Consider the following 27,122-nt stretch of genomic DNA (forward strand, 5'->3'; position numbering starts at 1 on the left):
TGCTTCACCTGGAAGGGGTGTTTGGACCCTTGAACCGTGAGCAGGGAAGAGGTAAAAGGGCAGATGTTGCACCTTCTACAATTGCATGGGAAGGTGCCGGGGGCAGGGGTTGAGGTGTTGAGTGTGAGGGAGGATTGGACCAGGGTGCCCCGGAGAGAGTGGTCCTTGCAGAATACTGACAAAGGGACGCTCCTTAAAACAGAGATAAGGAGGAATTTCTTCAGCCAGAGAGTGGTGAATCTGTGGAACTCTTTGCCTCAGAGGGTTGTGGGAACCAGGTCAATGGGCATCTTTAACAAAGAGATAGATAGGTTCTTCATCAATAAGGCGATCAAGGATTATGGGGATGAGAATCATACCAACTATGATTGAAAGATGGAGCAAACTTGATGGACCGAGTGGCCTAATTCTGCTCCGATAGGTTAAGATCTTATTATAAGGCATGCTGAGTGGTGGCATCATGCTGGAGTTGGCAGAAACGGTGGAGGACGATCCTTTGAATGTGGAGGCTGGTGGAGTGAAACGTGCGGACAAAGGAGAACATAGAACCATACACTGCAGAAACAGGCCATTCAGCCCATCAAGTCTGCACCAACCACAATCCCGCACAGGCCCTATCCCCATATCTCTACATATTTACCCACTAATCCCTCTAACCTATAGGTCCTGGGACACTAAGGCTTAGTGTCAATTAACCTAGCCCGCACATCTTTGGACTGTGGGAGGAAACCGGAGTGCCCAGAGGAAGCCCACACAGACACAGGGAGAACGTGCAAACTCCACACAGACAGTGACCCGAGCCGGGAATCGAACCCAGGACCCTGGAGCTGTGAAGCAGCAGTGCTAACCACTGTGCTACCGTGCCGCCCCCTAAGTCTTGTATTGGATACTGTATTGTATTGGGCTTGTATTGGATACTGTTGGACAGTTTTATCACCAGCAATGTCTTTCTAATGTTAGTTATAATGTCTTTAATGCAAACCCCTTGCTTCTGTGCTAGATGCTGCTTCTCTGAAACCTGAGTCCCGTATGCTTTCTTTAACAGCTTCATCGAGTTGGAGCAACACCATTAGAGATGTGTAAACGTGGGTGTTAATGGCAGCACTCATCACCAATGTGCTCTGATCAACTGTTTAATCTCGAGCAATTTGTCAAGTAATCTCTCTCATTTACAGCAGATGAAGGTGCAGTAACCTGCAGTCCCACCAAACCACTCAGCCTCGCTGACAAGCGTACCAAGGCTATGCTGAGAGCATCTCAAGAAAAGACAGAGGTTTTTCAGCGAAGACTTTATGAAACAAATATAAAATAGAACAGTTTTTATCATCAATGGCTTCCTTCCCTAGCAGCCCACAGCATTATTTTATTCTTTATAAAAACGTTGGCAAGGATGGAAAGTAAAGATGATGATTGAATGTAGGCACTTGGATAAAGTAACGTGGCTTCTAATGGGTGCCAGTGAATTACATTCTACAGGCGGCACAGGAAGCTGTGCATCACTCCGCAGCGTAATGACAAGCCACGGGTAAAGCTGGCGGTGCGTATGGTGACTGGCTGAAGGAGAACTGGAAAAGTCTAGAATCTTCCTGCATCAAGCTTTCAAACAAGGACCTCAAATTTCATCAAAGCTACACAGGATACACTTCACAAAACCCGGTCCAGCGCTGGGCGGGCTGTGTTAAAGGAGGAAAATGGACTGCGTTTCTCTCTCTCTCTCTCTCTCTCAGCGCTTCTTTCTTTTCATTCTATCGATCCTTTGCAGTCAGTTTCTCAATCAGTTCTTGGAGTGGAGCCAGTTCCTTCCGGTCTATCAGATTAAACTCCTGGAAGTAATTAAAGAGATAGTGTATTCCTTGTACAGTAACTGAACCCATGTCTGGTTTAAAGACAATTTGCAGAGACAACGTGAATACTTCACACCGCAGTGTGCGAGATGTATACATTCCGTTAAAGATTTAAAAATGCAATTAAACCAAAAAGCTTTTCCGTCGCTCACCTTATCTTTCCTTTCTTCTGTTTCTCTCTGGAACTGATTTTGATTCACCCCAATCTAACTTACTCTTTAATTCTAAGCCCTTACACGTGAACAAGCCCGCACATGATCATATGAATTGGGAGCAGGAGGAAGGCCATTCAGCCCCTCGAGCCTGTTCCCCCATTTAATATGGCCGATCTGATTGTAACCTCAACCCCACATTCCTGCTGACCCCCCCCCCCATAACCTTTCACCCCCTTGCTTATCAAGAATCGATCAAACATTGGAAGGCTCTGCTACCACTGCCTTTTGAGGAACAGAGTTCCAGGGGCTCACCCCCACCCCCCCCAGAGAAAATATTTCTCCTGGTGTCTGTTTCAAATGAGCGACTCATTATTTTTTAACAGTGACCCCCTGGTTCTAGGTCTACCCCCGGGGGCTGTGGAAGCGCAGTCATTACAGTGCAAAAAGAGGCCACTCAGCCCATCGAGCCTGCACACTCCCACCCGGGCCCTGTCCCCGTAGCCCCACATATTTACCCTGCTAATCCCCTTGACACTAAGGGAGAATTTAGCTTGACCAATCAATCTAACCTGCACGTCTTTGGGCTGTGGGAGGAAGATAGAAAGATAAAATCTACAGTGCAGAAGGAGGCCATTTGGCCCATCCAGTCTGCCCCGACCACAATCCCATCCAGGCCCTTTCCCTGTTACACATATTTATCCTCCTAGTCACCCTGACACTAAAGGGCAATTTTTAGCACAGCCAATCAACCTAACCCGCACATCTTTGGACTGTGGGAGGAAACCGGAACACCCGGAGGAAACCCACGCAGACACGGGGAGAACGTGCAAACTCCACACAGACAGAGACCCGAGGCTGGAACTGAACCCGGGTCCTTGGTGCTGTGAGGCAGCAGTGCTAACCACCGTGCCATCTTATTGAGTGTGTTTAAAACAGAGACTGATAGGTTTCTGCTTAACAATAACATAGCGGGTTATGGGAGATAGTGTGGGTAAAAGGCATTGATCGTACTGAATAGTGGGGCAGGCTCGATGGGCTGAATGGCCTCCTCCTATTCCAGTTTCCACTTTCTCCCACAAGAGGAAACATCCTTTTCACATTTCTTCCATCTGGACTGGTTTTCCAGGTCTCAGACAGCTGATTTTCCAAACTGTGATATCATCAGCTCTTAATCTCAACAATTTAGCATGAAAAAAAAACTTAAAATGCCCAAGGGAGCAACCATAACAAACAGCAGACACCACCAACATCGCTCCCACAGTAAATTACACACCATTCATATAAAATTCATTTTTTAGTATCACAAGTAGGCTTACATTAACACTGCAATGAAGTTACTGTGAAAATACCCCAGTCACCACACTCCGGCACCTGTTTGGGTACATTCAGGGAGAATTTAGCAGGGCCAATGCACGAAACTAGCACATCTTTTGGACTGTAAGTTTACTTATTAGCCACAAGTAGGCTTACATTAACACTGCAATGAAGTTACTGTGAAAATCCCCTAGTTGCCACACTCCGGCACCTGTTTGGGTACACTGAGGGAGAATTGATCACGGCCAGTTCACCTGACCAGTATGTCTTTTGGACTGTGGGAGGAAACTGCAGCACCTAGACGAAACCCATGCAGACACGGGGAGAACATGCACTCTCCACACGGACAGTGACCCAAACCGGGAATCGAACCCGGGTCCCTGGCGCTGTGAGGCAGCAGTGCTAACCACTGTGCCACCCATGTATGGATGTTGCTGAGTTGTTTTGGATGTTGCTGGGGTAGATAGGGTCCTGGTTTGGAATTGTCGGGTAACACTGCAGCTCAGATCATTTAGCAAGAATAAGAGCGACAGTTCCTGTTCAAGACTCTGGGTTTGAACCTGCGAAACCCATTCCAGGAATTTCACCATTCGCCGTACCTGAATGAAATAGATGAAGTGTTTGAAGGAAGTATTCAGGTGCGCCTCTTCCTGTAGCTGGATCACAGAGTCAAAATGTTGGTGGTAAATGTGGGCATAAACTCGGAACAGGCGTTTCAGGATGGTCTTTGCCACGGACATGAAATTCCTGGGGAAAGGAACACCTATCGAGAGAGTGAAAGACAGAGGAGGCTTGTCATTCCAAAACTGCATAATTCAATGCTAAAATTTGATGAAAAAGCAGCACTCTGAAAGCTGTTGGACTTTAACCTGGTGGGACTTCTTACTGTGCCCACCCCAGTCCAACACCGGCATCTCCACATCAATGTTAAAATATTAGACCTGCATTTCTATAGCACCTTTCACAACCTCACGATGCCCCATTCTGCTTTACAGCCAATGAAGTAATGTTGAAGCGTTGTTGTTGTTATAAAGCAGAAAATGCCGAGGCCAATTTGAGCACAGCAAGCTCCCACCAACAGCAGTCGCTTCCCACTGAGCCACCGTCATTAACCCACAGACTGTCCCTGTGGAACATGGACCATCCCTCCTTTCTCTTAATCGTCAGCTGCACAGCATCTTCCATGCAAAGCATTCACACATCACTGAGCTAGTATAGACTGTGGAGGGCTGGGAAGGGGGAGAAAAGAGAGAGAAACAGGACCAAAAGGTCGGATAGCTTCTTTAAAGAGCCAGCACAGCAGGTGGAATGGGCTGAATGGCCTCCATCTGCGCTCTCTGATCTGAGCCAACAGCGTTGGATGAAATTGGTTGAGAATTCACCTTTTGCTGCTGCTTGTAGGATCGTAGCTTTTGCTAAATAATGTCAGCAAGTTCGTATAGAAAAAGAGCTAATGCGATGTGAAGCAATCTGGTGTGTCTGAACAAGGTGATAGGGTTCTGTGCATATTCTCTCACTGACAGCTAACGATGGATAAAAGGGCAAAGGAGCAAAATGAGACAACAGCCCAAAATTTTCCAGCCTTTCAAGCCAGCAGGATCTTCCTGTCCCACCGAAGGCGATCTCCCACCAAGGATCGAGTGCAAACAACAGGAAAACCCATCGACGGCGGCAGGACTGGAAGATCCCACTGCTGGCCAATGGCAGGCCACCTCTGCGAAACATGCTGCAGGAGGCCTGGAAAATCCTGCCAAATGTGATCGGAATTAGTAAGGAATTTGTGAGCAGACACATGCTGAATGTTGGAGTAATAAAGGAACTTGGTCAACACAACATGAAACAGGAAATGTCAGCTAGTCACTTGATAGCATGGAACTTGAATATAATTGGAAAGAGAGACATGTTACCATGAGGTAGTCTCTCATTCGCCAAGACAAACACAAGAATATCAAATTTCAAATACTCACTGGAATTCAGAAGAATGAGGGGAGATCTTATGGAAACATATAAGATTATGAAGGGAATAGATAAGATAGAAGCAGGGAAGTTGTTTCCACTGGCGGGTGAAACTAGAACTAGGGGCCTCAAAATAAGGGGGAGCAGATTTAGGACTGAGTTGAGGAGGAACTTCTTCACACAAAGGGTCGTGAATCTGTGGAATTCCCTGTCCAGTGAAGCAGTTGAGGCTCCCTCATTGAATGTTTTTAAGGCAAGGATAGATAAATTTTTGAACAGTAAAGGAATTAAGGGTTATGGTGAGCGGGTGGGTAAGTGGAGCTGAGTCCATGAAAAGATCAGCTATGATCTTATTGAATGGCGGAGCAGGCTCGAGGGGCCTGATGGCCGACTCCTGCTCCTAGTTCTTATGTTCAAACAATCACAACAATTTCAACCCCAGGAGAAAAGGGTGCTGATTGGTTGGCAGGTCAACTCTGATTGGCTGAGGTGTTGTCCTGATGAATGCAGGACAAAAAGCTTTGGTGACATATCTCTCCTGTCAACAATAAAATGCCAAAAATTGTGACCTATAATAATGAATTCCTCCAAAATTGAGTGCTCCGCGGTCATTGAGAACATCACAGCTGCTAAAATGGAGCTTTGAAACCAGTGGTAGGCGCTCTGTGGCCTGGGAACCACATACGGCCCACAGCACATTTTGTTGACTGTTGCCCATACGCAGGGTTGTAACATTCTGCTGATTTGCAACTGTGAGTACTTGTTCCTACCGGTATGACTGAATTGATTTGCACGTAAAGCAATGAGAAGTGAAATCATAAACAAATCATAGAATCCATCCAGTGCAGAAGGAGGCCATTCAGCCCACCGACAACAATCCCACCCAGGCCCTATTCCTGTAACCCCACATATTTACCCAGCTAATCCTCCTGACACTAGGGTGAATTTAGCATGACCAATCAACCTAACTCTTTGGACTGTGGGAAGAAACCGGCGCACTCGGAGGAAGCCCACGCAGACATGGGGAGAATGTGCAGACTCCACACAGACAGTGACCCAAGGTCAGAATTGAATTTGGATTCCTGAAGCTTGAGGGAGTAATGCTAACCATCTGCCACCATGCTGGTCTGTGTAAATATTTATTTTTATTTTTATCGCTTGAATTTGATGACAGTTCTATTAATGTTAATAATTAAGCATTTTCTATAATTCATTATGAAATATTCAGATAAAGACAACATACAGTGGATGCTGGAATCTGAAACAAAAACAGAAAATGCTGGAAAATCACAGGGGGTCTGACAGCCTCTGTGGAGGGAGAATAGGGCCAATGTTTCGAATCAGGATGACTTTTCATCAGAGCTCTCTTCAGAAATATTTGGCGTGTATTAAATGTTGCTGACACTATAGTTAAGAAAGCCCACCAACACCTCTACTTTCTCAGAAGATTAAGGAAATTCGACATGTCAGCTATGACTCTCACCAACTTTTACAGATGCACCATAGAAAGCATTCTTTCTGGTTGTATCACAGCTTGGTATGGGTTCCTGCTCTGCCCAAGATCGCAAGGAACTACAAAAGGTTGTGAATGTAACCCAATCCATCACACAAACCAGCCTCCCATCCACTGACTCTGTCTACACTTCCCGCTGCCTTGGTAAAGCAGCCAGTATAATTAAGGACCCCACACACCCCGGACATTCTCTTTTCCACCTTCTTCCAACAGGAAAAAGATACAAAAGTCTAAGGTCACTCAAGAACAGCTTCTTCCCTGCTGCTGTCAGACTTTTGAATGGACTTACCCTGCATTAAATTGATCTTTCTCTACATCTTAGCGATGACTGTAACACTACATTCTGCACCCTCTCGTTTCCTTCTCTATGAATGGTATGTTTTGTCTGTATAACGCGCGAGAAACTATACTTTTCACTGTATGTTAATACATGTGACAATAATAAATCAAATTAAAAAAATCAAATCAAATCAAAATGTATTTAATCTTATTCACAGGGTCATGGTTAGAGAACAAGCCCAACTTCAATCTTGCGGCCCAGTGAGATGGAGGAGGGTCCCTCACGTGGCCCACTCACTAGCCTTGGTTGCCCACCACTGTTTTAGAGTGTTACCTATCTTGGATGGGAAGAGTGTTTCATCATCCAGCTGGTCCTGTACCCAGGTCATCAGGTAATCGATATATTTTGGTGCTGAACATTTAATTGGTTTCTTAATGTTTGTTCCATCAGCCCAGTGATATTCATATCTGCAAAACGATGAATAAAAAGACAGGTATTATCAAACAAGATAATTAGGAGGATTAATTGCACAGAAACAGGCCATTCAGCCCAACTAGTCAATGCTGGTGTTTATGCTTCACAGCAGCCTCCTCCCACCCCAGCCTCATCTACAAGACAATCCTATCCCTTACTCTCAATGAGTTTAATAAAGTATCTATGAAGGCAAGCAGGCCATATGCTTTCTTTACCACCTATGCTGCTACTTTTAAGGATCTGTGGACCTGTACTCCCAAATCTCTCTTGTGTGTCTATGCTCTTGATGGTTCAGGAACCATCACGAACTCTCAGCCACCTGACCAAGGGACAGCCTGTCCCGAAAGCTTGCGGTTTTTGCTACAAACAAACCTGTTTGGACTTTAAGCTGGTGTTGTGGCATTTCTTCCCCTGATGGTTCTGCCATTTATTTTATAGCTCCTACCTGAATTGGATCTACCAAAGTTCATAAGTCAATCCAATGCCAAAAGTTATTAAAAGTTGCATAATCGTGGTAGGTAGATGGAATTAAAATACAACTAAGCCATGATCTAATTGAACAATGGAGCAGCTTTGAAGAACTGTATCCCTATGATTGAGTTGTGATACACATACGTTCCATGTCGTGCCAAAAAGATTCCTACAGCATTGTGCAGTGATCCCCAGGTGAGAAGGCATCCCGCACAAACGTTTCAAATCTGGTGCTGATTTTAATCAGTAAAACTTGACAATTATGCATCCGGTGAAAACCTGTTGACAATTGGCACATTGCTCTTGAAACTATGATGACATACAGCAGCACAGTGGTTGGCACTGCTGCCTCACAGCGCCAGGGACCTGGGTTTGATTCCTGGCTTGGGTCACTGTCTTGTGCAGAGTCTGCACATTCTCCTTGTGTCTGCATGGGTTTCCTCCGGGCGCTCCTGGTTTCCTCCCACAGTCCGGAAGACATGCTGGTTAGGGTGCACCGGCCGTGCTAAATTCTCCATCAGTGTACCCGAACAGGCGCTGTAATGTGACGAGTAGGGGACTTTCACAGTGGCTTTATGTAAGCCTAATAATAAATAAATGATTGTGAATTTAATGAGCCAGCATGGAATCAACGGGCCGCATGGCCTCCTTCTGAGCTGTCAATGACTCCATTTGCTTCAAATCATCAGTAAATGTGGCTCAATGACCAGGAATCTGCTACAGATGGACATACGGTTCCGGGTTTGTGTTGTTCTCTGCATCAAGAACACGCAGTGTTTCCACATTCCCATGTCACACACTAATGGGCTGGCTCCCTGAGAGGGGGGGTGTCTACATGAAGCCGAGGGTGGCAACAGAAGCTGATGTTCTGATATTGGGTTTACCTAGCAGGGAGTGACGGGGGGGTAGGAGCGTGGGAGAGATGGGGAGAAAGGGGAGTGGGATTATAAGATAGCCCTTATACTGGAACAATGGGAGCTGTAAAGCTTCCTACTGCGCTGTAACATTCTGGGATTCTGGGAGGCAGCGGAGTGCAGAACACTACCCGAACCTCCAGCCCAGAAAATCCAAACAGGACCAAGTAACTTAATGAAAAAGAAACGCAATCAGATGCCAGAGTTTCACTGCTCATATAATCACAGCCCTCAAACTGCTGGAAAAAAACCCAGCAAATATAGTTTGGCTGCAAAGTTAACAACACGAATATCTGATGGAAGAATCTTGTATCATTCTGAGTCCAATCCGTCCAGAGCAGCCAATGCTCCGAGGTTTCGGTTTGGGCAAACGAGGGAGAAATGCAGAAGTTTGGGGTTTGTCACAAGGCAGTGTAGAGCAATGTCAGCACAATCCCGAACAAGACGTTCAGAGAGAGACCATTGTGGGGAATCCGGGATGGTGAAAAATCCTGTTACGGACACTGACTGAACTCTGAGCCCCCCCCACCCAACCCCCCCCAAGTTCAACTGCTCTCTGAAGGGAGTTGCACAATTGCAACCACTTACATTTCTATAGCGCCTTTATAACGGCAGAGCACCTGCAAGGTGCATCAAATGCAATTTGATACCAAGCCATATAAAGAGCCATATATTGAATGGCGGGGCAGGTTCGAGGGGCTAGATGGCCTACTCCTGCTCCTGTTTCTTATGTTATGTTCTTAAAGAGACATTGGGCTGGGTTTCCTGGCCTGTTTTTCATCTCCATTCTTTCCTGGGATGTGGGTATCACCGGCAAGGTCAACATTTTATTGCCCATCTCTGATTGCCCCTTGAACTGAGGGCAATTAACAGACAACCACACTGCTATGAGTCTGGAGTCACAAGTAGGCCAGACCAGGGAAGGGTGGCAGATTTCCTTCACTAAAGGGAACATTGGTGAGTCACATGAGCTTTTACAACAATCGATGACAGTTTCATGGTCACCATCACTGAGACACATTTTCAATTCCAAATTTCCTTGTTGAATTTATATTTTCCAGCTGCCATGATGGGATTTGAACTCATGTTCCCAGAGCAGTAAACTGGGCCTCTGGATTACCAGTCTAGGGATTTACTGACCTGCCACCATCTTCCTATGTTCTGGGGTGCCCAAAACCCACACTTACTATGCAATCTCCTGGGTGGCTATCCGTTACTAATGAGTGATCTCCACACTGGCCATCATGCTCCTGATACTGTCTGACAAATCAGATACAGATACAGCCCCTGTAACCCCCAGCAGGAGGGGCGGGTTTGTGCTGCCACCATGGTGATCCGCAGAGATGACACTGGTATGTCTAAACAGAAACGTTATTCACAACACGTCCTGCAGCCACAAGCTTCCAGCTCATCTTTAGTTTTTCTCTCCCTGGAATCACCCCCAGGCTTGACTAACAGCACTCAGAGCAGGGTCAACAGGTACACATAATAGAGCACCGGACACTTCAGCAATGCTGAGGCAGGTTGGTTCATTAGTTCATAAGGTATAGGAGCAGAATTAGGCCATTCGGCCCACTCTGCCATTCGATCATGGCCGATATGCTCCTCGTCTCCATTTTCCTGCCTTCTCCTCATAACCCTTCAACCCATTACCAATTAAAAATCTGCCTAACCCCTCCTTAAATTGACTCACTGTCCCAGCACCCACTGCACTCTGGGGGTAGCCAATTCCACAACTCTTTGGGAAAAGTAGTTTCTCCCTAACCCTGTTTTCAATTTGCTGCCCCTTATCCTCAGACTGTGACCTCTCGTCCTAGAATGTCCCACAAGAGGAAGCATCCGCTCCACCTCTACTTTATCCAGACCTTTTATCATCTCGCATATCTCAATTTGATCTGAGGGGATGTCTCAAAATGGATGACGCCTTGGGGGTACGGATATAAATGAAAATGATTCGAGGTAAGAGCCACTAAGTCTCTCAATGCAGAGGGGGAACCTTTCCCGGGGGACCCAGATGGGGCCTCTCCTGCCCTCGGCCCTGTCACTGGGACATGGAACATTCCAGTCCAATGGTTCCTAGCTTGCAACAGGGAGACCACCTTCATTGAGGTGGTGAACTCCACATGCAGAGGGCTGAGAAAGTTCTGTTTCTGCCAAAATGCCGTGAGCATGCGGAATTGCCCCCCAATTAGAGCCTTAAACACCTTAAATCGACTCGCCAGCTCCACAGAACCATTCCAGTTACAGGACTACCCTGGGAAAGGTCCCCTGACTGGGAATGCCTCAGGAGGCCATTCTGACACAGCTAACCCCCCCCCCGCCGGATTTTCCTCCTCTCCCTCCCCTCCTCCTGACACTAAGGGGCAATTTAACATGGCCAATCCATCTAATATATATGTTGTGAGTTTAATTAATGCGTCATGAGTTTAACTATTTGCAGAGTAGAATGGATGTAGTCAACTTATTAGGCTGATTCCAGGGATGGTGGGACTGATGTATGAGGAGAGATTAGCTCGGTTAGGATTGCTTTTGCTGGTGTTCAGACGAATGAGGGGGAGGGTGGGGGGGATGTCATAGAGACTTGTAAAACTCTAACAGGACCAGACAGGATGGATGCAGAGAGGATGTTCCCAATGGTGGGGGAGTCCAGAACCAGGGGTCACAGTCTGAGGATTCAGGGTAGACCATTTAGGACGGAGGTGAGGAGACATTTCTTCACCCAAAGAGTGGTGAGCCTGTGGAATTCATTCCCACAGGAAGGAGTTGATGCCAAAACATTGAATGTATTCAAGAGGAGGCTGGATATAGCACTTGGGGCCAATGGGATCAAAGGTTATGGGGAGAAAGCAGGATTAGGCTATTGAGTTGGATGATCAGCCATGATCGTAATAAATGGTGAAGCAGGCTCGAAGGGCTGAATGGCCTCCTCCTTCTCCTATCTCCTATGTTTCTACGTCTATGTTTGAGCCAGCATTCAAACTGTATCTGAAGATTTTACACAATTCCGAATTCTCACATGATGATCTCACTGTCCCATGTGTGTCTTTGCACTGGTCCGCTAACATCTGCTTCCAGTCAGCTGACAAACACCAAATGCTTTTCCTTTTACTGACTGAAACCAAAACTTTTAAAGCGATGACTTTACTCAATATCCTTAAAGCAGTTCCTTTTTAAAAAGTCGCCACGGAATGAAGCTACGTTGAGAACCATTCCCAACCTCGGGACATCTCATGCTGCTTTACAGCCAATGAAGCAAACGCTTCCAAAGAGTAGTCGCTGCCGTAATGCAGGAAACGCAACAATCAGTTTGCGCACAGCAAGATCCCACAAGCAGCAATGTGAAAATGACCCAGATCATCAGTTTCAGGTTAATTTCCCTCCTCTTCTCTGAGACAGCAGCCCACGGAATCTTTCACTTGCACCCTTGGGCAGTTAGGAGGCCAGGATTCTCCCGTCTCGCCCGCCCATAGGAATTGTAGCAAACGAGACAGAAAATCCATATCCCATTTAAAGGTCCACTGAGTTCGGGCAGGAATTCCCAATCTTGGGGCACGCAGACGGCCAGAGAATCACACCCAAGGCCTCAGTTAAATTTTTGGTTTGAAACACGGCACCTGTGACAGTGTGTCACTCCCTCAGTACTGCAGTCAGAGTGTCAGCCTGGGTTGTCTGCTCAAGAGCTGGTGTGGGACTTGAACCCACATCCAGCTGGCGTCTTCAAAGGCACTTATACTGGGGCAGTAAAACCTTTTCAGGAAGTAAAAGTCAAGCAGTTAAAAGCAGCGACATTTTTTTTGTACCAAATGCAGTGAACCATAATGCGGCAAGAGAGGTCCAAAATATCTACTTGTAGATTTTCCACTGAGTATGAGACAGTAAATTCTCAAACTTAAAGAGTAGAGAAAATTACAGCACAGGAACAGGCCCTTCGGCCCTCCAAGCCTGCACTGACCAGGCTGCCTGACTGAACTAAAATCCCCTACCTTTCCAGGAACCATATCCCTCTATTCCCATCCTATTCATGTATTTGTCAAGACACCCCTTAAATGTCACTATCGTATCTGCTTCCACTACCTCCCCCGGCAACGAGTTCCAGGCGCCCACCACCCTCTGTGTAAAAAACTTGTCTCATACATCTCCTTTAACTCTTGCCCCTCACACCTTAAACCTGTGCCCCCTAGTAATTGACTTTTCCACCCTGGAAAAAGCTTCTGACTATCCACTCTGTTCATGCCTCTCATAATCTTGTCGACTTCTATCAGGTTGCCCCTTAACCTCCGTCGTTCCAGTGAGAACAACCCAAGTTTCTCCAATCTCCCCACAGAGTTAATGCCCTCCATACCAGGCAACATCCTGGTAAATCTTTTCTGTTCCCTCTCCAAAGCTTCCATATCCTTCTGGTTGTGTGGCGACCAGAATTGAACATTATATTCCAAGTGAGGCCTCACTAAGATTCTACAGAGCTATAACATGACTTGCCAATTTTTAAACTCGATACCCCGGCCAATGAAGGCAAGCATGCCGTATGCCTTCCTGACTACCTTCTCCACCTGCATTGCCACTTTCAGTGACCTGTGTACCTGTACACCCAGATCCCTTTGCCTATCAATACTCTTAAGGGTTCTGCCATTTACTAATCAAACCAGTTACATTTGCCTCCAAATCAGTTATATATATATTACAAAGAGTAAAGGTCCCAGCACTGATCCCTGAGGAACGCCACTTGTCACAGCCTTCCATTTAGTGATGCCCCACCCTTCCACTGCTCTCAACTTGTTCCAGTCTTCATCGCAACAGATTGCAGCTTTGTTTTGATTTAACTGGAAAGGAGACAATCTGATGACTCCTGACTGAACCAAGTTGAACTCTTTTACTCCACCCACACTTCTGTGGCTGAAAAGAAAACAAAAACGAGAAAGATTGAGAGCTACAGACTCCGTCTCGAAGGGTGTGAGGCTCTGAGTCAATCTGCGCCTTTATTAATGCAGCAATAAAAACAATCAGTATGGGGGGAGGGACGGCAACAGGGAGACTGTGGCAATCAGGAAGGGTGTTATCTTAATATGTTCATTCCTGGGACATGGGCGTTGCTGGCTGGGCCAGCATTTATTGCCTATCTCTAGTTGCCCCTTGAGAAGGTGGGGGTGAGCTGCCTTCTTGAATCGCTGCAGTCCATGTTCTGTGGGTTGACCCACAATGCCGTTAGGGAGGGAATTCCAGGATTTTGACCCAGTGACTGTGAAGGAACGGCAATGTATTTCCAAGTCAGGATGGTGAGTGGCTTGGAGGGAAACTTGCAGGTGGGTGTTCCCAAGTATCTGCTGCCCTTGTCCTTCTAGATGGAAGTGGTCAAGGGTTTGGAAGGTGCTGTCTAAGGACCTTTGGTGTATTGCTGAGTGCATCTTGTAGATAGTACACACTGCTGCTGCTGAAGCTCGGTGGAGGGAGTGGATGTTTGCGGGTTGCTTTGTCCTGTATGGTGTCGAGCTTCTTGAGCGTTGCTGGAGATCAGGAAAGCAGCAGGCAAGACATTGGAGGCTTCACATCCTGCAGGAACAAAACGGTGCCCGAAAGGTTTTGGGTGTGGTGGGGTGAGTGTGGTCAAGGCGGAGGTGGTGGGGCATTGAGGGAGTGGGCATTGAGGTGGTGGCCTATTGGGAATGGAGGGTGGGCCAATTCTCAGTCAGACAGAACCCAGAGTTAGTGAAGCGATTGCTCCAATCTGAACAACTGCCCAGAAACCAGGGATGAGCAGGGTTTTGTTTGGAGTTATTGTTTACAGGTAGTGATGAAGACCAACAGTTAGACAAGGAAAACCAAGAGGCATTGGATGGAAACCTTTAGACATCATTCCAATGTTTGCTGGCCACCTCCCATCCCACCCTGCACCCCCCCACCCCCAACCTCCTAGAACTTCAGCCTGTTGGCCCTGTTCTAACTCACATTGACACAGTCTTCACCCCTGTGCTCACTGACCTAGACTTATGCTCCCAGTCTAGCAAACACCAAACTCTATTCCAAGATATTGTTGTTATCAAAAGCACGGTGACATTCATTACCGCATCCCCCCACCCCACCCCCAGCCCCCTATCCCCTAAATATCAATGAGACCCATTCAGTAAAGAGCCTCAGGTGGCAGTGCACAGCGTTCTGGAGCCTCGCCAGAGAATGCCACCTGTTCAAAGGGTTTCCAAACATATCACACACAACTCAACCATGACCTGCAGATAAAGCAGGTGCTTCTCAAACACCATCGACTGTAACAGCTCCTGTTAGATAGAGTCAGTGCCAAAATGAAGGGCACTTCAGGGCAATCCATGCTGAAAGGTCTCAGGTGGACAGGTTGGAGATAGGGAGCTTTACATATGAAAAGTCTATCTCTTAGAACAAAGTGATATGGTGAGCTAGTTTGGAAAGAGATTGTCATCGACTTCAGGAAGCATGGTGGAGGACACACTCCTGTCTACATCAATGAGGACAAAGTAGAAATGGTTGAGAACTTCAAATTTCTTGGTGTCCAGATCACCAACGACCTGTCCGGGTCCTTCCATGTGGATGCTATAGTTGAGAAAGCTCCGGACATTCTCTCTTCCACCTTCTTCCGTTGGGAAAGAGATACAAAAGTCTGAGGCCGACTCAAGAACAGCTTCTTCACTGCTCCCATCAACCTTTTGAATGGACCTACCTCACACTAAGTTGATCTTTCTTTACACCCTAACTATGACTGTAACACTACATTCTGCACTCTCTCCATTCCTTCTCTATGAACGGTATGTTTTGACTGTATAGCGTGCAAGAAAAAATACTTTTCACTGTTTGCTAATACATGTGACAATAATAAATCAAATCAAAATCAAAATATTTCTGAGCGGAAGATTCAGTCTAAAACCAGTTGCTCAGGTTTCAGTCTAACAGACTCCCAAGTGGTTCAGTATTTTCTAAGGGACACCCTGTTTCCTCTCCCTCCTCCCCTTTGCCACAGTGTTGATACTATAAGCTGGTTTGTCCTTTTATTCATCCATGAGACATGAGTGTCGCTGGCTGGGCCAGTATTTATTGTCCATCTCTAGTTGCCCTTGGCAGGCTGTTGAGAGTCAACCACATTGCTGTGGCTCTGGAGTCACATGTAGGCCAGACCAGGTAAGGACGGCAGATTTCCTCCCCTAAAGGGCATTAGTGAACCAGATGGGTTTTTCCAACAATGGTTTCATGGTCATCAGTAGATTCTTAATTCCAGATATTTTTTATTGAATTCAAATTCCACCAGCTGCTGTGGCAGGATTCAAACCCGGGTCCACAGAACATTAGCTGAGTTTCTGGATTCATAGTCTCGTGAATAGGCTCGATTCCCGGCTCGGGTCACTGTCTGTGTGGAGTCTGCACATTCTCCTCGTGTCTGCGTGGGTTTCCTCCGGGTGCTCCGGTTTCCTCCCACACTCCAAGGACGTGCGGTTGATTGACTACGCTAAATTGCCCCTCAGTGTCCAGGGATGTATAGGTTAGAGGGATTAGCAGGTAAATTTGTAGGGATATGGGGGTAGGGCCTGGATGGGATTGTGGTCAGTGCAGACTCGATGGGCCGAATGGCCTCTTTCTGTATTGTAGACATTCTAAGTCATTACACCGCTAGGCCATCGCCTCCCTCAATGATGGTTAGCTAAAAATCAACAATAATGGAAAGAATAAGCAAGAAAGCGGGTAAAAGGTTTAAAGCTGGAACTCACTTGGGGCCAGCAGACATGACAGGGCAGGTCTCTTCAGTACAGCAATCTGTTATTGTCCCGTAGAGCAGATTTAACTGATTGAAGAAGTCCACAGCTATTTTTTGACAAGAAACGATAACAAAGATCCAAAATATATCGTGTTAATATCTCTGACTTTAACAGACACAGTAAGAAGTCTCACAACACCAGGTTAAAGTCCAACAGGTTTATCTGGAATCACGAGCTTTCGGAGCACTGCCCCTTCACCAGGTCCTTCATCCGATGAAGGAGCAGCGCTCCGGAAGCTGGTGGCTCGTGCTACCAAATAAACCTGTTGGACTTTAACCTGGTGTTGTGAGATTTCCTACTGTGTTTACCCCAGTCCAACGCCAGCATCTCCACACCATGTTTAACAGACATGCCCAGTGAAGCAAGGGCAAGATCAGCAGCCTGAAACTCCGCAGACACTGCCTGACCTGCTGGGTATTTTCAGCATTTTCCATTTTCACATTCATTAGTTAGAATCATACAGCACAGAAGGAGGCCATTCGGCCCAGGAAAAGTGCACTTGTTCCTTAAACGAGCTGTCCCAATTTGCTTTTTTCTCCCCCAATTCACTCACGGGAAGTAGGTCATCATTTATTGCCCATCCCTAATTTGGCAGCACGGTGGCACAGTGGTTGGTACTGCTACCCCACAGCTCCAGGGACCCGGGTTCGATTCCCGGCTTGGGTCACTCTCTGTGTGGAGTCTGCACATTTTCCCCATGTCTGCGTGGGTTTCCTCTGGGCGCTCGGGTTTCCTCCCATAGTCCACAGATATGCAGGTTAGTTGATGCTAATTTGCTCCTTAGTGTCAAGGGATTAGTTAATGTAAATGTATGGGGCTATGGGGATAGGGCCTGGCTGGGATTGTGGTCGGTGCAGACCCAATGGGCCAAATGGCCTCCTTCTCCACTGCAGGGATTCTATGATAAGTCATCCACATTTCTGTGGATGTGGGGTCATTACAATACATTGACAATAAGACTTTTAACTCCAGGTTTATATTGGATTTAACATCCAATACGGTGAGATTCGAACCCAGGTCCCCAGAGCATTACCCTTGCTCTCTGGATTACTAGTCCAGCAACAATACCATGATGCCAACACTTCCCCACTCTCCACAGTCCTGTGGTTTTTATCCTTCTCCAGTATTTATCCGATTTCCTTTGGCAAGTTCATATTGAATCTCCCTTTCAGGCAATGGGTTTTGGGTGAGATCTGTTTGTGTGCTGTAAGCATCTTTTGTTTCTTCCCCAGGGAGTTGGCCAACTTGCATTCTTCAAATCAACGCACAGCAACTGGTTGTTATCACACCATTACTTGTGGGATCTTGCTCTGTACAAACTGACTGCCAATTTGTCAACATTTCAAAACGTAATTGATTGGCTGAGGGGCACTTGGAGACACCGCAAGTTACTCCTTGTTTCCTCACAAATTTAACACAGGATATTGGTAAAAATGTTGTCAACTTTCTCAAAGAGCTGCTGGATAAGGTGTCTTGAAAAGACAAGTGCAAAAAGAGATCTCTGGCATCCCAAAGCACCTCACAGCCAATGGAGGAGCAGTTTTGAAGTGTAGTCACTGCTGTAATGTGGCAGCCAGTTTGTGCAGATCCAGATCCCACAAACAGCAATGGGACAAATGATCAGATGGTCTACTTTTAGAGATGTTGTTTGCTAGTTTGAGGGGTAAACACTGACCACAGGACACTGAGGAGAACTCCCCTGTTCTTCTTTGAGACTGTGTCCTTGGGGTAAATTTCAACTCATATCTCTGGCCAAAAAATGTCTGTGATCTATCAGTCTACCTCACAATTCAGTTTGCTTCCACTCCTGTGAAAGAATGGGGCACTGAAGGTGCTCCTTTATCATCCACCTCACTCTGTTGTAACAATGAGCAAATCGACCATGTTCAGTTGAGATGTGGAGATGCTGGTGTTTGACAGGGGTGGGCACAGTAATAACGCTGGTATTGTGAGACTTCTTACCGATTTTCAATTGAATAACCCCTCACCCCATCCATAATAATGTTTACGCTCCCTGGGAGTCTGCTTATCAAAGGGTTAGGAGATTTTTAAAAATTCTTTCATGGAGCGTGGGCATTGCTGGCAAGAGCAGTATTTATTGCCCTTGAAGAAGGTGGTGGTGAGCCATTGCAGTCCACATGGGCAGCACAGTGGTTGGCACTGCTGCCTCACAGCACCAGGGACCCGGGTTCGATTCCTGGCTTGGGTCACTGTCTGTGTGGGACATTCTCTCCGTGTCTGCGTGGGTTTCCTCCGAGCGCTCCGGTTTCCTCTCACAGTCCAAAGATGTGTGGATTAGGTTGATTGGCCACGCTAAATTGACCCTTAGTGTCAGGGGAACTAGCTGGGGTAAATGTGTGGGGATAGGGCCTGGGTGGGATTGTGATTGCTGCAGACTCGATGGGCCAAATGGCCTCCTTTTGCACTGTAGGATTCTGTGAGGTAAAGTCAAAATGCCAATTCCCAGAAGTTACTAAATGATCTCGTTCTCGATGTCACTTACTATTGACAGCTATCCATTCATTCAGATCTTCACCATCAGGTAACATGACGGCCATTCGTAGATTACCACTACCCAGAGTAGCCTCTGCATGTTTCAACAGCTCATACTGGTGGGACCCTTCTGGAATGTTCTTCCTTGGCTTGAAGGTCTTAGATGAACGGTTTCCACTGAAAAACAACCAATGGCCATTATTAAACACAGTGTCAACTCAGAATGGATTCGACCTTCTAAAGCCCAAGGCACCAAGTCCATTCATTCCTCGTACTCGCTGACCCACACTGGGTCCTGGTCCACCAGTGCCTTGGTTTTAAAATTCTCATCCGTTTCTCCAATTCCATTGTCCTCTCTCCATCTCTGAAGCCTCCTTCAGTCCTACAACCCTCCCAAGATATCTACATTTCCCCCACTTGCACATCCCTGATTCTTATTTGAGTCTCTTAGTTGCAGTTCAGTAACGAAGACATGAGTTCTGCTTCTTCATAAACTACCTTTATTTATTTGACCCAATTCCACACACAATTCTCCATCAACACCCAGTGCCACCTGTTAACCACTTTATACATCAGTAACTTCTACTGAATAAGTGACATCACATTAGGATTTTATTGGAAGGTCTGTTAACCCATTCTGAACAATTCTAACCGCTCCGATATTGGCAGTCGCACACTCAGCTGCCTGGACCCCAGGCTCTGGAATTCCCTCCCCACACTGCTCCCTCTTCCATTTCTTGACCAAGCTCTTGGTCATCCACCCAACCCCGCCCGAGGGTCAGATATTCTCTGACAATGTTCCTGTGAAGCACTTTGGGATATTTTAACGATGTTAAAGGTGCTATATAAATGCAAGTGACTGTTGGTCGGAAACCCATTTTGAGATACGCTCCGATATTTAATGAGGCATTGAACTTTGCCAAAAAGAGGGACGAATAAACATTGCTCAAGGTTTCACTCTTGAACCTGAAATGTCCGGAGGGAATAACTTGGAAAATCCGACCAACAACTCCTTAAGATTATCAGCCTCAACCAAAAAGGTGAAAATGATGATGTTTTTGCAGAGAGTCTCTGGAACATGGTGCTGGGTGTTGGCTCTCTGTATCTCTTCCAGAGAGAGCTGGACTGCTTATTGACTGGGGCAGAGGTCACATCACACAGAAGATCAGTGTCTTTATTAGGAGCGCTCAGATCTTCTGGTCTAATGTCACTCGCCTGATGAAGCCGGGGAGAATGTTCCCGAGTAGTCTCTTCCCTTATTGGCCACATAATTTTTTTTTGTCCCCGAGTTATAGAGGTTTACAGCATGGAAACAGGCCCTTCGGCCCAACTTGTCCATGCTGCCCCCTTTTTTTGACCTCTAAGCTAGTCCCAATGGCCCACATTTGGCCCATATCCCTCTATACCCATCTTACCCATGTAACTGTCTAAATGCTTTGTAAAAGACAAAATTGTGCCTGCCTCTACTACTGCCTCTGGCAGCTTGTTCCAGACATGCACCACTTTCTGTGTGAAAAAATTGCCCCTCTGGGCCCTTTTGTATCTCTCCCCTCTCACCTTAAACCTCTAGTTTGAGACTTCCCTAACTCTGGGAAAAAATACTGACTATCTGGCATATCTGTGCCCCTCATTATTATATAGACCTCTATATAGTCACGATACTCTGGCAGTCACGGTGTCCGGGGAGACCCGTTGGGGCAACCACCTTTAACCTGCCTGTCCGTGGGGTAGAATCATGCAAAAGGTCAAAAAACAAAGTAACAGGAGGAGACCCTTCAGCCCATCATGTCTGTGCCAGCTCTCTGTGTACCACACCCTCGTTCTTTCCCTAGAGCCTTGCAAATCATTCAAACAGATGCCAGAGTGTGGTGACCAGGAGGTTTTCTCAGTAATTTCATTGCAGCGTTAATTTAGCCTACTCTAAACTTAAATAAACTTCAACTCTTCAGAAAATGATCCAAGGTTGCAAGTCAGTAACAGGGTGACTGTTCAGCAATTTTAACATCCCCTTTTTGTTATAAGGAAAACACAGCCCGCTAGATTGCTACAGCAAAGGTTGTGAATCAGAGATATGATTTCACTTCCATTTATTGTAAACTAACAGTTATCTCCCTCCTGTCAGACCCCGTCCACAATTCATGTCCCTCAGATACACACTGGGTAACAGATTTACAAAATTAGATGGAAACAATTAGTGGGGAGGGGTTAAGGGGAAGATTGTGGTAAAAGGATCCAAGTGACTCCCCCCTCAGTCTGGATATTAGCTGGATTTTGTGCATCAGATACAGAGGCACTGGAATAGGTGCAATAAAGATGTGCAAGAACTGCGTGGTTAGTCCTACCAGGACAGACTGACGGACAGAAGCAGACTGTGAAGGTTGCGGAGTGACCTGACAGAGGTCTTCATAATTATGAAAGGTCAGATATAGGGAAGATGTTTACAATTATTGTGGAAACTGCAACTAGACAGGGAGTAGGGAGAATGTGGGACTCGCTCCCACGGGGAGTAGGGAGAATGTGGGACTCGCTCCTATGGGGTGTGGGGAGAATGTGGGACTCGCTCCCACGGGGAGTGGGGAGAATGTGGGACTCGCTCCCACGGGGAGTGGGGAGAATGTGGGACTCGCTCCCACGGGGAGTGGGGAGAATGTGGGACTCGCTCCCACGGGGAGTGGGGAGAATGTGGGACTCGCTCCCACGGGGAGTGGGGAGAATGTGGGACTCGCTCCCACGGGGAGTGGGGAGAATGTGGGACTCGCTCCCACGGGGAGTGGGGAGAATGTGGGACTCGCTCCCACGGGGAGTGGGGAGAATGTGGGACTCGCTCCCACGGGGAGTGGGGAGAATGTGGGACTCGCTCCCACGGGGAGTGGGGAGAATGTGGGACTCGCTCCCACGGGGAGTGGGGAGAATGTGGGACTCGCTCCCACGGGGAGTGGGGAGAATGTGGGACTCGCTCCCACGGGGGAGTGGGGGAGAATGTGGGACTCGCTCCCACGGGGAGTGGGGAGAATGTGGGACTCGCTCCCACGGGGAGTGGTTGAGGTGAGTAGCTTAGGTACATTTGAAGGGAAATTGGATAAACACATGAGGGAGAAAGGAACAGATGGATACAGTGATAAAGTGTGACGAACAGGGGTGGGAGGAGTATATACACGAGCATAGATCCGCTGAGTCAAATGGCCTGTTTCGAATGGCCTGTTGAGGTCACTAAATCTAGCAATCCCAGTCCCATGCTGTAAGCCCAATTAATAATGGTAAATTGGTTGTCAGTGTAATGCTTAGCACACTCAGGATTGTTTAGCAAGTGTTGCCTGTTCCAAGAATCACACTATTCACTCCCTCCAACACAGGCACAACAGCAGCTATTGTGTGAATCATCTACAAGACACGACAGCAATTCACCAAGGCTCCTTTAACAGCTCCTTCCAAACCCGTGACCTCTACCGTCCAGAAGGACACAGGCAGCAGATACCTGGGACCACCGACATCTACAAGTTCCCCTCCAAGTCACTCTCCATACTGACTGGGAAATATATCACTCTTCCTTCACTGTCACTGGGGTCACAATCCTGGAATTCCCTCCCTAACAGCACTGCGGATGCACCTACACTACAGCCATTCAAGAAGGCAGCTCACCACCGCCTTCTCAAGGGGCAACTAAGGATGGACAATAAACGCTGGCCCAGCCAGCGACACCCACATCCTGAGATCAAAAAACTCTGTGGAATTCTCTGCCCCACAGAGTTGTGGATGCGTAATCGTTGAGTATATTCAAAAACGAGGTCAATAGATTTTTTTCAATTCTCAGGAATCCAGGAATGTGGGGATTGTGCAGGAAAGTGGAGTCGAAGCTGAGATTCAGCCATGATCTGAGTGCATGCAGGAGCAGGCTCGAGGGGCTGAATGGCCTACTTCTGATCCTAATTCTCATATTCTTCTGGGAAACATCCCAAGGCGCTTACAGCTGCAATTGTCAAAGAAAGTTTGGCATCAAACCACCTGTGGAAATATCAAATGATGTGACCGAGAGCTTGGTTAAAGAGATAGATTTTCAAATGTGTCACAAAGGAAGAGGGAGAGAGGGAGTGTGAGTGTGAGGGAGAAAACAAGAGAGAGGTTTAGGGAAGGAATTGCAGAGCTAGGGGTTCGGCAGCTGAAAACACAGATGCCAGCGGTGGAATGATTAAACCAGGAATGTGTAAGAGTTCAGGATTGGAACAGAGTAAATCCTTTGTCTAATTGCGGGACTGGAGGAAATTACAGAGTTTGGGAAGGGGGATTCGAAACCAAAGTGAAGAGCTTTAAACTTAAAATGACAGGGAGGGACCATTGCAGATCAGGGAGCAGAGGGTGTGATGATTGAAGGGGACTTGGACTCAATGGAACGTGATACAAGCAGCAGAATTCTGCATGCATTTTCACAACCACAGGGCGTCTGAAAACACTTTATAGCCAATGACGTACTTTTGAAGTGTTGTCGCTGTTGCACTGTGGGGAACACAAGACAAATTGTGCACAGCAAGATCCCATAACAGTACTGGGATAATAACCAGCTGATCTGTTTTACTGATGTTAGTTGAAGGGTAAATATTAGCCCCAGGAAGGTAGGAGGGTCTTTCTCTTTCCTACTTTTACACAATGCCATGAGAACCTTTATCTTCATTTGATTGCAGCGATGGGGCTTCAGTATAACATCTCAAATAAAATTTGGCAGCTTTGGCAGGGTGGTGCTCCCTCAGTACTGCACAGGGAGTGTCAGAGGAAGTTAAAAATGTACAAAACTGGGGCAAAAGTCAGCCATTTGGCCCCTCAAGCCTGTTCTGCCACTCCATCAGATCTTCTACCTGAGCTCCACTTTCCTGTACTATCTGCATATCCTTAAATTCCCTCACTCTTCAAAATCTGCCGAGGAACAAACACCAACCCTGCATCTCCATTCTCCATGTAGATTCCTTTCCAAAAAAGAAAAATGCTCCCATTGGCACTAATTGTTAAACTGAGGGCTGTCGGAAACTGAAATGATAACATATGGAACATTCTGGAAACAAAAACAGCTGAAGTGAAATGGACACTTTGGTTCAGTGACAGCAAATTTAAACCTCAAAGTGAACAGCCAAGAGGCAGCCCTGTTTTATCAATAATTATCTATCCACAGGTGAAAGTGTCAAAAGATTTACATTTCATAAACGTCACCCCTCCTCCACAGTGCACCCCCTCCCACTATCCCCCCAAACTTGCTGAGAGTTGGGATATATATCCCAGTTATAGCTGATCTCGTGGCTCCATGAAGGGACCAGACCTGGAGTTCAGTGTATGACTTATTAACAATCTGTCAATCTGATACACTCCGATCCCATACACTCCGATCCCATACACTCCGATCCCGACACACTCCGATCCCGACACACTCCGATCTGATACATTTTAATCTGTTACACTCCAATCCCATACACTCTAGTCTGATACATTTTAATCCAATACATTTTAATCCCATACACTCCAATCCCATACACTCCAATCTGATCCATTTTTAATCTGATACACTCCAATCCCATACATTTTAACCTGATACACTCCAATCCCATACATTTTAACCTGATACACTCCAATCCCATACATTTTAACCTGATACACTCCAATCCCATACACTTCAATCCCATACATTTTAACCTGATACACTCCAATCCCATACATTTTAACCTGATACACTCCAATCCCATACATTTTAACCTGATACACTCCAATCCCATACATTTTAATCCCATACACTCCAATCCCATACATTTTCACCTGATACACTCCAATCCCATACATTTTAATCCCATACACTCCAATCCCATACATTTTAACCTGATTCACTCCAATCCCATACACTTCAATCCCATACATTTTAATCCCATTCACTTGAATCCCATAGACTCCAATCTGATCCATGTTAATCTGATTCACTCCAATCCCATACATTTTAATCTGATTCACTCCAATCCCATACATTTTAATCTGATACACTCCAATCTGATACATTTTAATCTGATACACTCCAATCTGATACATTTTAATCTGATACACTCCAATCTGATACGTTTTAATCTGATTCACTCCAATCTGATATGTTTGTTACCCTGTCTGGAGTTGGGTTTGGATGGAAACTGCATCCAAGCAGCTCTCATACTCACAATAAGAAGCTCATGGCCTCATCCAAGTTCTCAGAAGCCGGGGACAACCTGTGGAAGAGGGCCTGAGGGTGGGGACGGAAGGTTGGGGTGGGGTTCCACCAGCTGGTGCTCGTTGGCAGAAGGTGGTCTGTTCCTGCTGACCTGGTGAAGGTTTACTGGTGCGGATGGCTGGTGTCCGGGAGCTGCTCCTGCCTGGGGGGTTCTGGCCGCTGCTCCTTTCTAACCCAGCTCCTTGTGCTGCTGCCTCACCACTCGCGAGATTGCAGTGGCTTTGCTGACCTTCGAGCCTCCTCCTTCGCAGCTCCAGTCTGTCTGCTGCTGATTTAACCGGCAGCGCACACAACACAAAATGCACAAAGGCAAGTCTCAGCAACTGTGCAGGGAAAGAGATCAAACATTACACACCCTTCAGCAGAGCGGATCTGTTTTATTTCTCTGGCAGATGTTGTCTGCAGCATTGATTTTAGATTCAGTTTTTTGCATTTTATTTGCATTAATAATACCAGGGAGTTTCCGCAGTCAGACTAAAATGCGAAATAATATTAATAAAATCTTTAATTTTAACCTCTGGACATTTGCAAATCATTTCCCAATCTCGAATGACACTATTACAAAAGCAAAAAGCACCAGTAATTTGTACAAAGGCACTACATGAGATAAATCTTTCACCGCTGGTTATGTTAAATGGTTTCATTTGAAGGAAATCTAGGAGAATTCTTTGTCTGATAATCTTTCAGGGAAAAAATACCAGATGTTCAGTTTAATAGTGTGTCAGCATTAGCTCAGTGGAAATTACCCATCCTCTGAGTCAGAAGGTTGTGGGTCAATGTCGCTTGGACACAGAAATCTATTCTGACATTCCCACTGCAGTACTGAGGGAGTGCTGCACTGTCAGAGGGTCAGTGCTGAGGGAGTGCCGCACTGTCAGAGGGTCAGTGCTGAGGGAGTGCCGCACTGTCAGAGGGTCAGTGCTGAGGGAGTGCCGCACTGTCAGAGGGTCAGTGCTGAGGGAGTGCCGCACTGTCAGAGGGTCAGTACTGAGGGAGTGCCGCACTGTCAGAGGGTCAGTGCTGAGGGAGTGCCGCACTGTCAGAGGGTCAGTACTGAGGGAGTGCTGCACTGTCAGAGGGTCAGTGCTGAGGGAGTGCCGCACTGTCAGAGGGTCAGTGCTGAGGGAGTGCTGCACTGTCAGAGGGTCAGTGCTGAGGGTGTGCTGCACTGTCAGAGGGTCAGTGCTGAGGGTGTGCCGCACTGTCAGAGGGTCAGTACTGAGGGAGTGCCACACTGTCAGAGGGTCAGTGCTGAGGGAGTACCACACTGTCAGAGGGTCAGTGCTGAGGGAGTGCCGCACTGTCAGAGGGTCAGTGCTGAGGCAGCGCCGCACTGTCACAGGGTCAGTGCTGAGGGAGTGCCGCACTGTCAGAGGGTCAGTGCTGAGGGAGTGCCGCACTGTCAGAGGGTCAGTACTCAGGGAGTGCCACACTGTCAGAGGGTCAGTACTGAGATGCTGCACTGTCAGAGGGTCAGTGCTGAGGGAGCGCCGCACTGTCAGAGAGTCAGTGCTGAGGGAGTGCCGCACTGTCAGAGGGTCAGTGCTGAGGGAGTGCCGCACTGTCAGAGGGTCAGTGCTGAGGGAGCGCCGCACTGTCAGAGGGTCAGTGCTGAGGGAGCGCCGCACTGTCAGAGGGTCAGTGCTGAGGGAGCGCCGCACTGTCAGAGGGTCAGTGCTGAGGGAGTGCCGCACTGTCAGAGGGTCA

At 47.0% G+C, this 27,122-nt stretch overlaps 1 protein-coding gene across 1 annotated transcript; it reads right to left on the minus strand.

Moving 5' to 3' along the window:
- Window positions 1-1,126: 1,126 nt before the first annotated feature.
- Window positions 1,127-25,665, minus strand: LOC145350894 (MOB kinase activator 1B). Its single transcript, XM_080200327.1, has 6 exons — window positions 25,366-25,665; window positions 19,197-19,363; window positions 16,646-16,739; window positions 7,396-7,529; window positions 3,913-4,076; window positions 1,127-1,823 (listed from the first exon to the last, which is right to left on the minus strand). Exons 1-6 carry the CDS (start codon window positions 25,377-25,379, stop codon window positions 1,746-1,748), a joined length of 651 nt encoding a protein of 216 aa, XP_080056453.1. The 5' UTR covers window positions 25,380-25,665; the 3' UTR covers window positions 1,127-1,745.
- Window positions 25,666-27,122: the final 1,457 nt, after the last annotated feature.

The sequence above is a fragment of the Carcharhinus amblyrhynchos genome, chromosome 1 (assembly GCF_965287045.1).
Source record: "Carcharhinus amblyrhynchos chromosome 1, sCarAmb.v2.hapA, whole genome shotgun sequence".
Taxonomy (NCBI): Eukaryota; Metazoa; Chordata; class Chondrichthyes; order Carcharhiniformes; family Carcharhinidae; genus Carcharhinus; species Carcharhinus amblyrhynchos.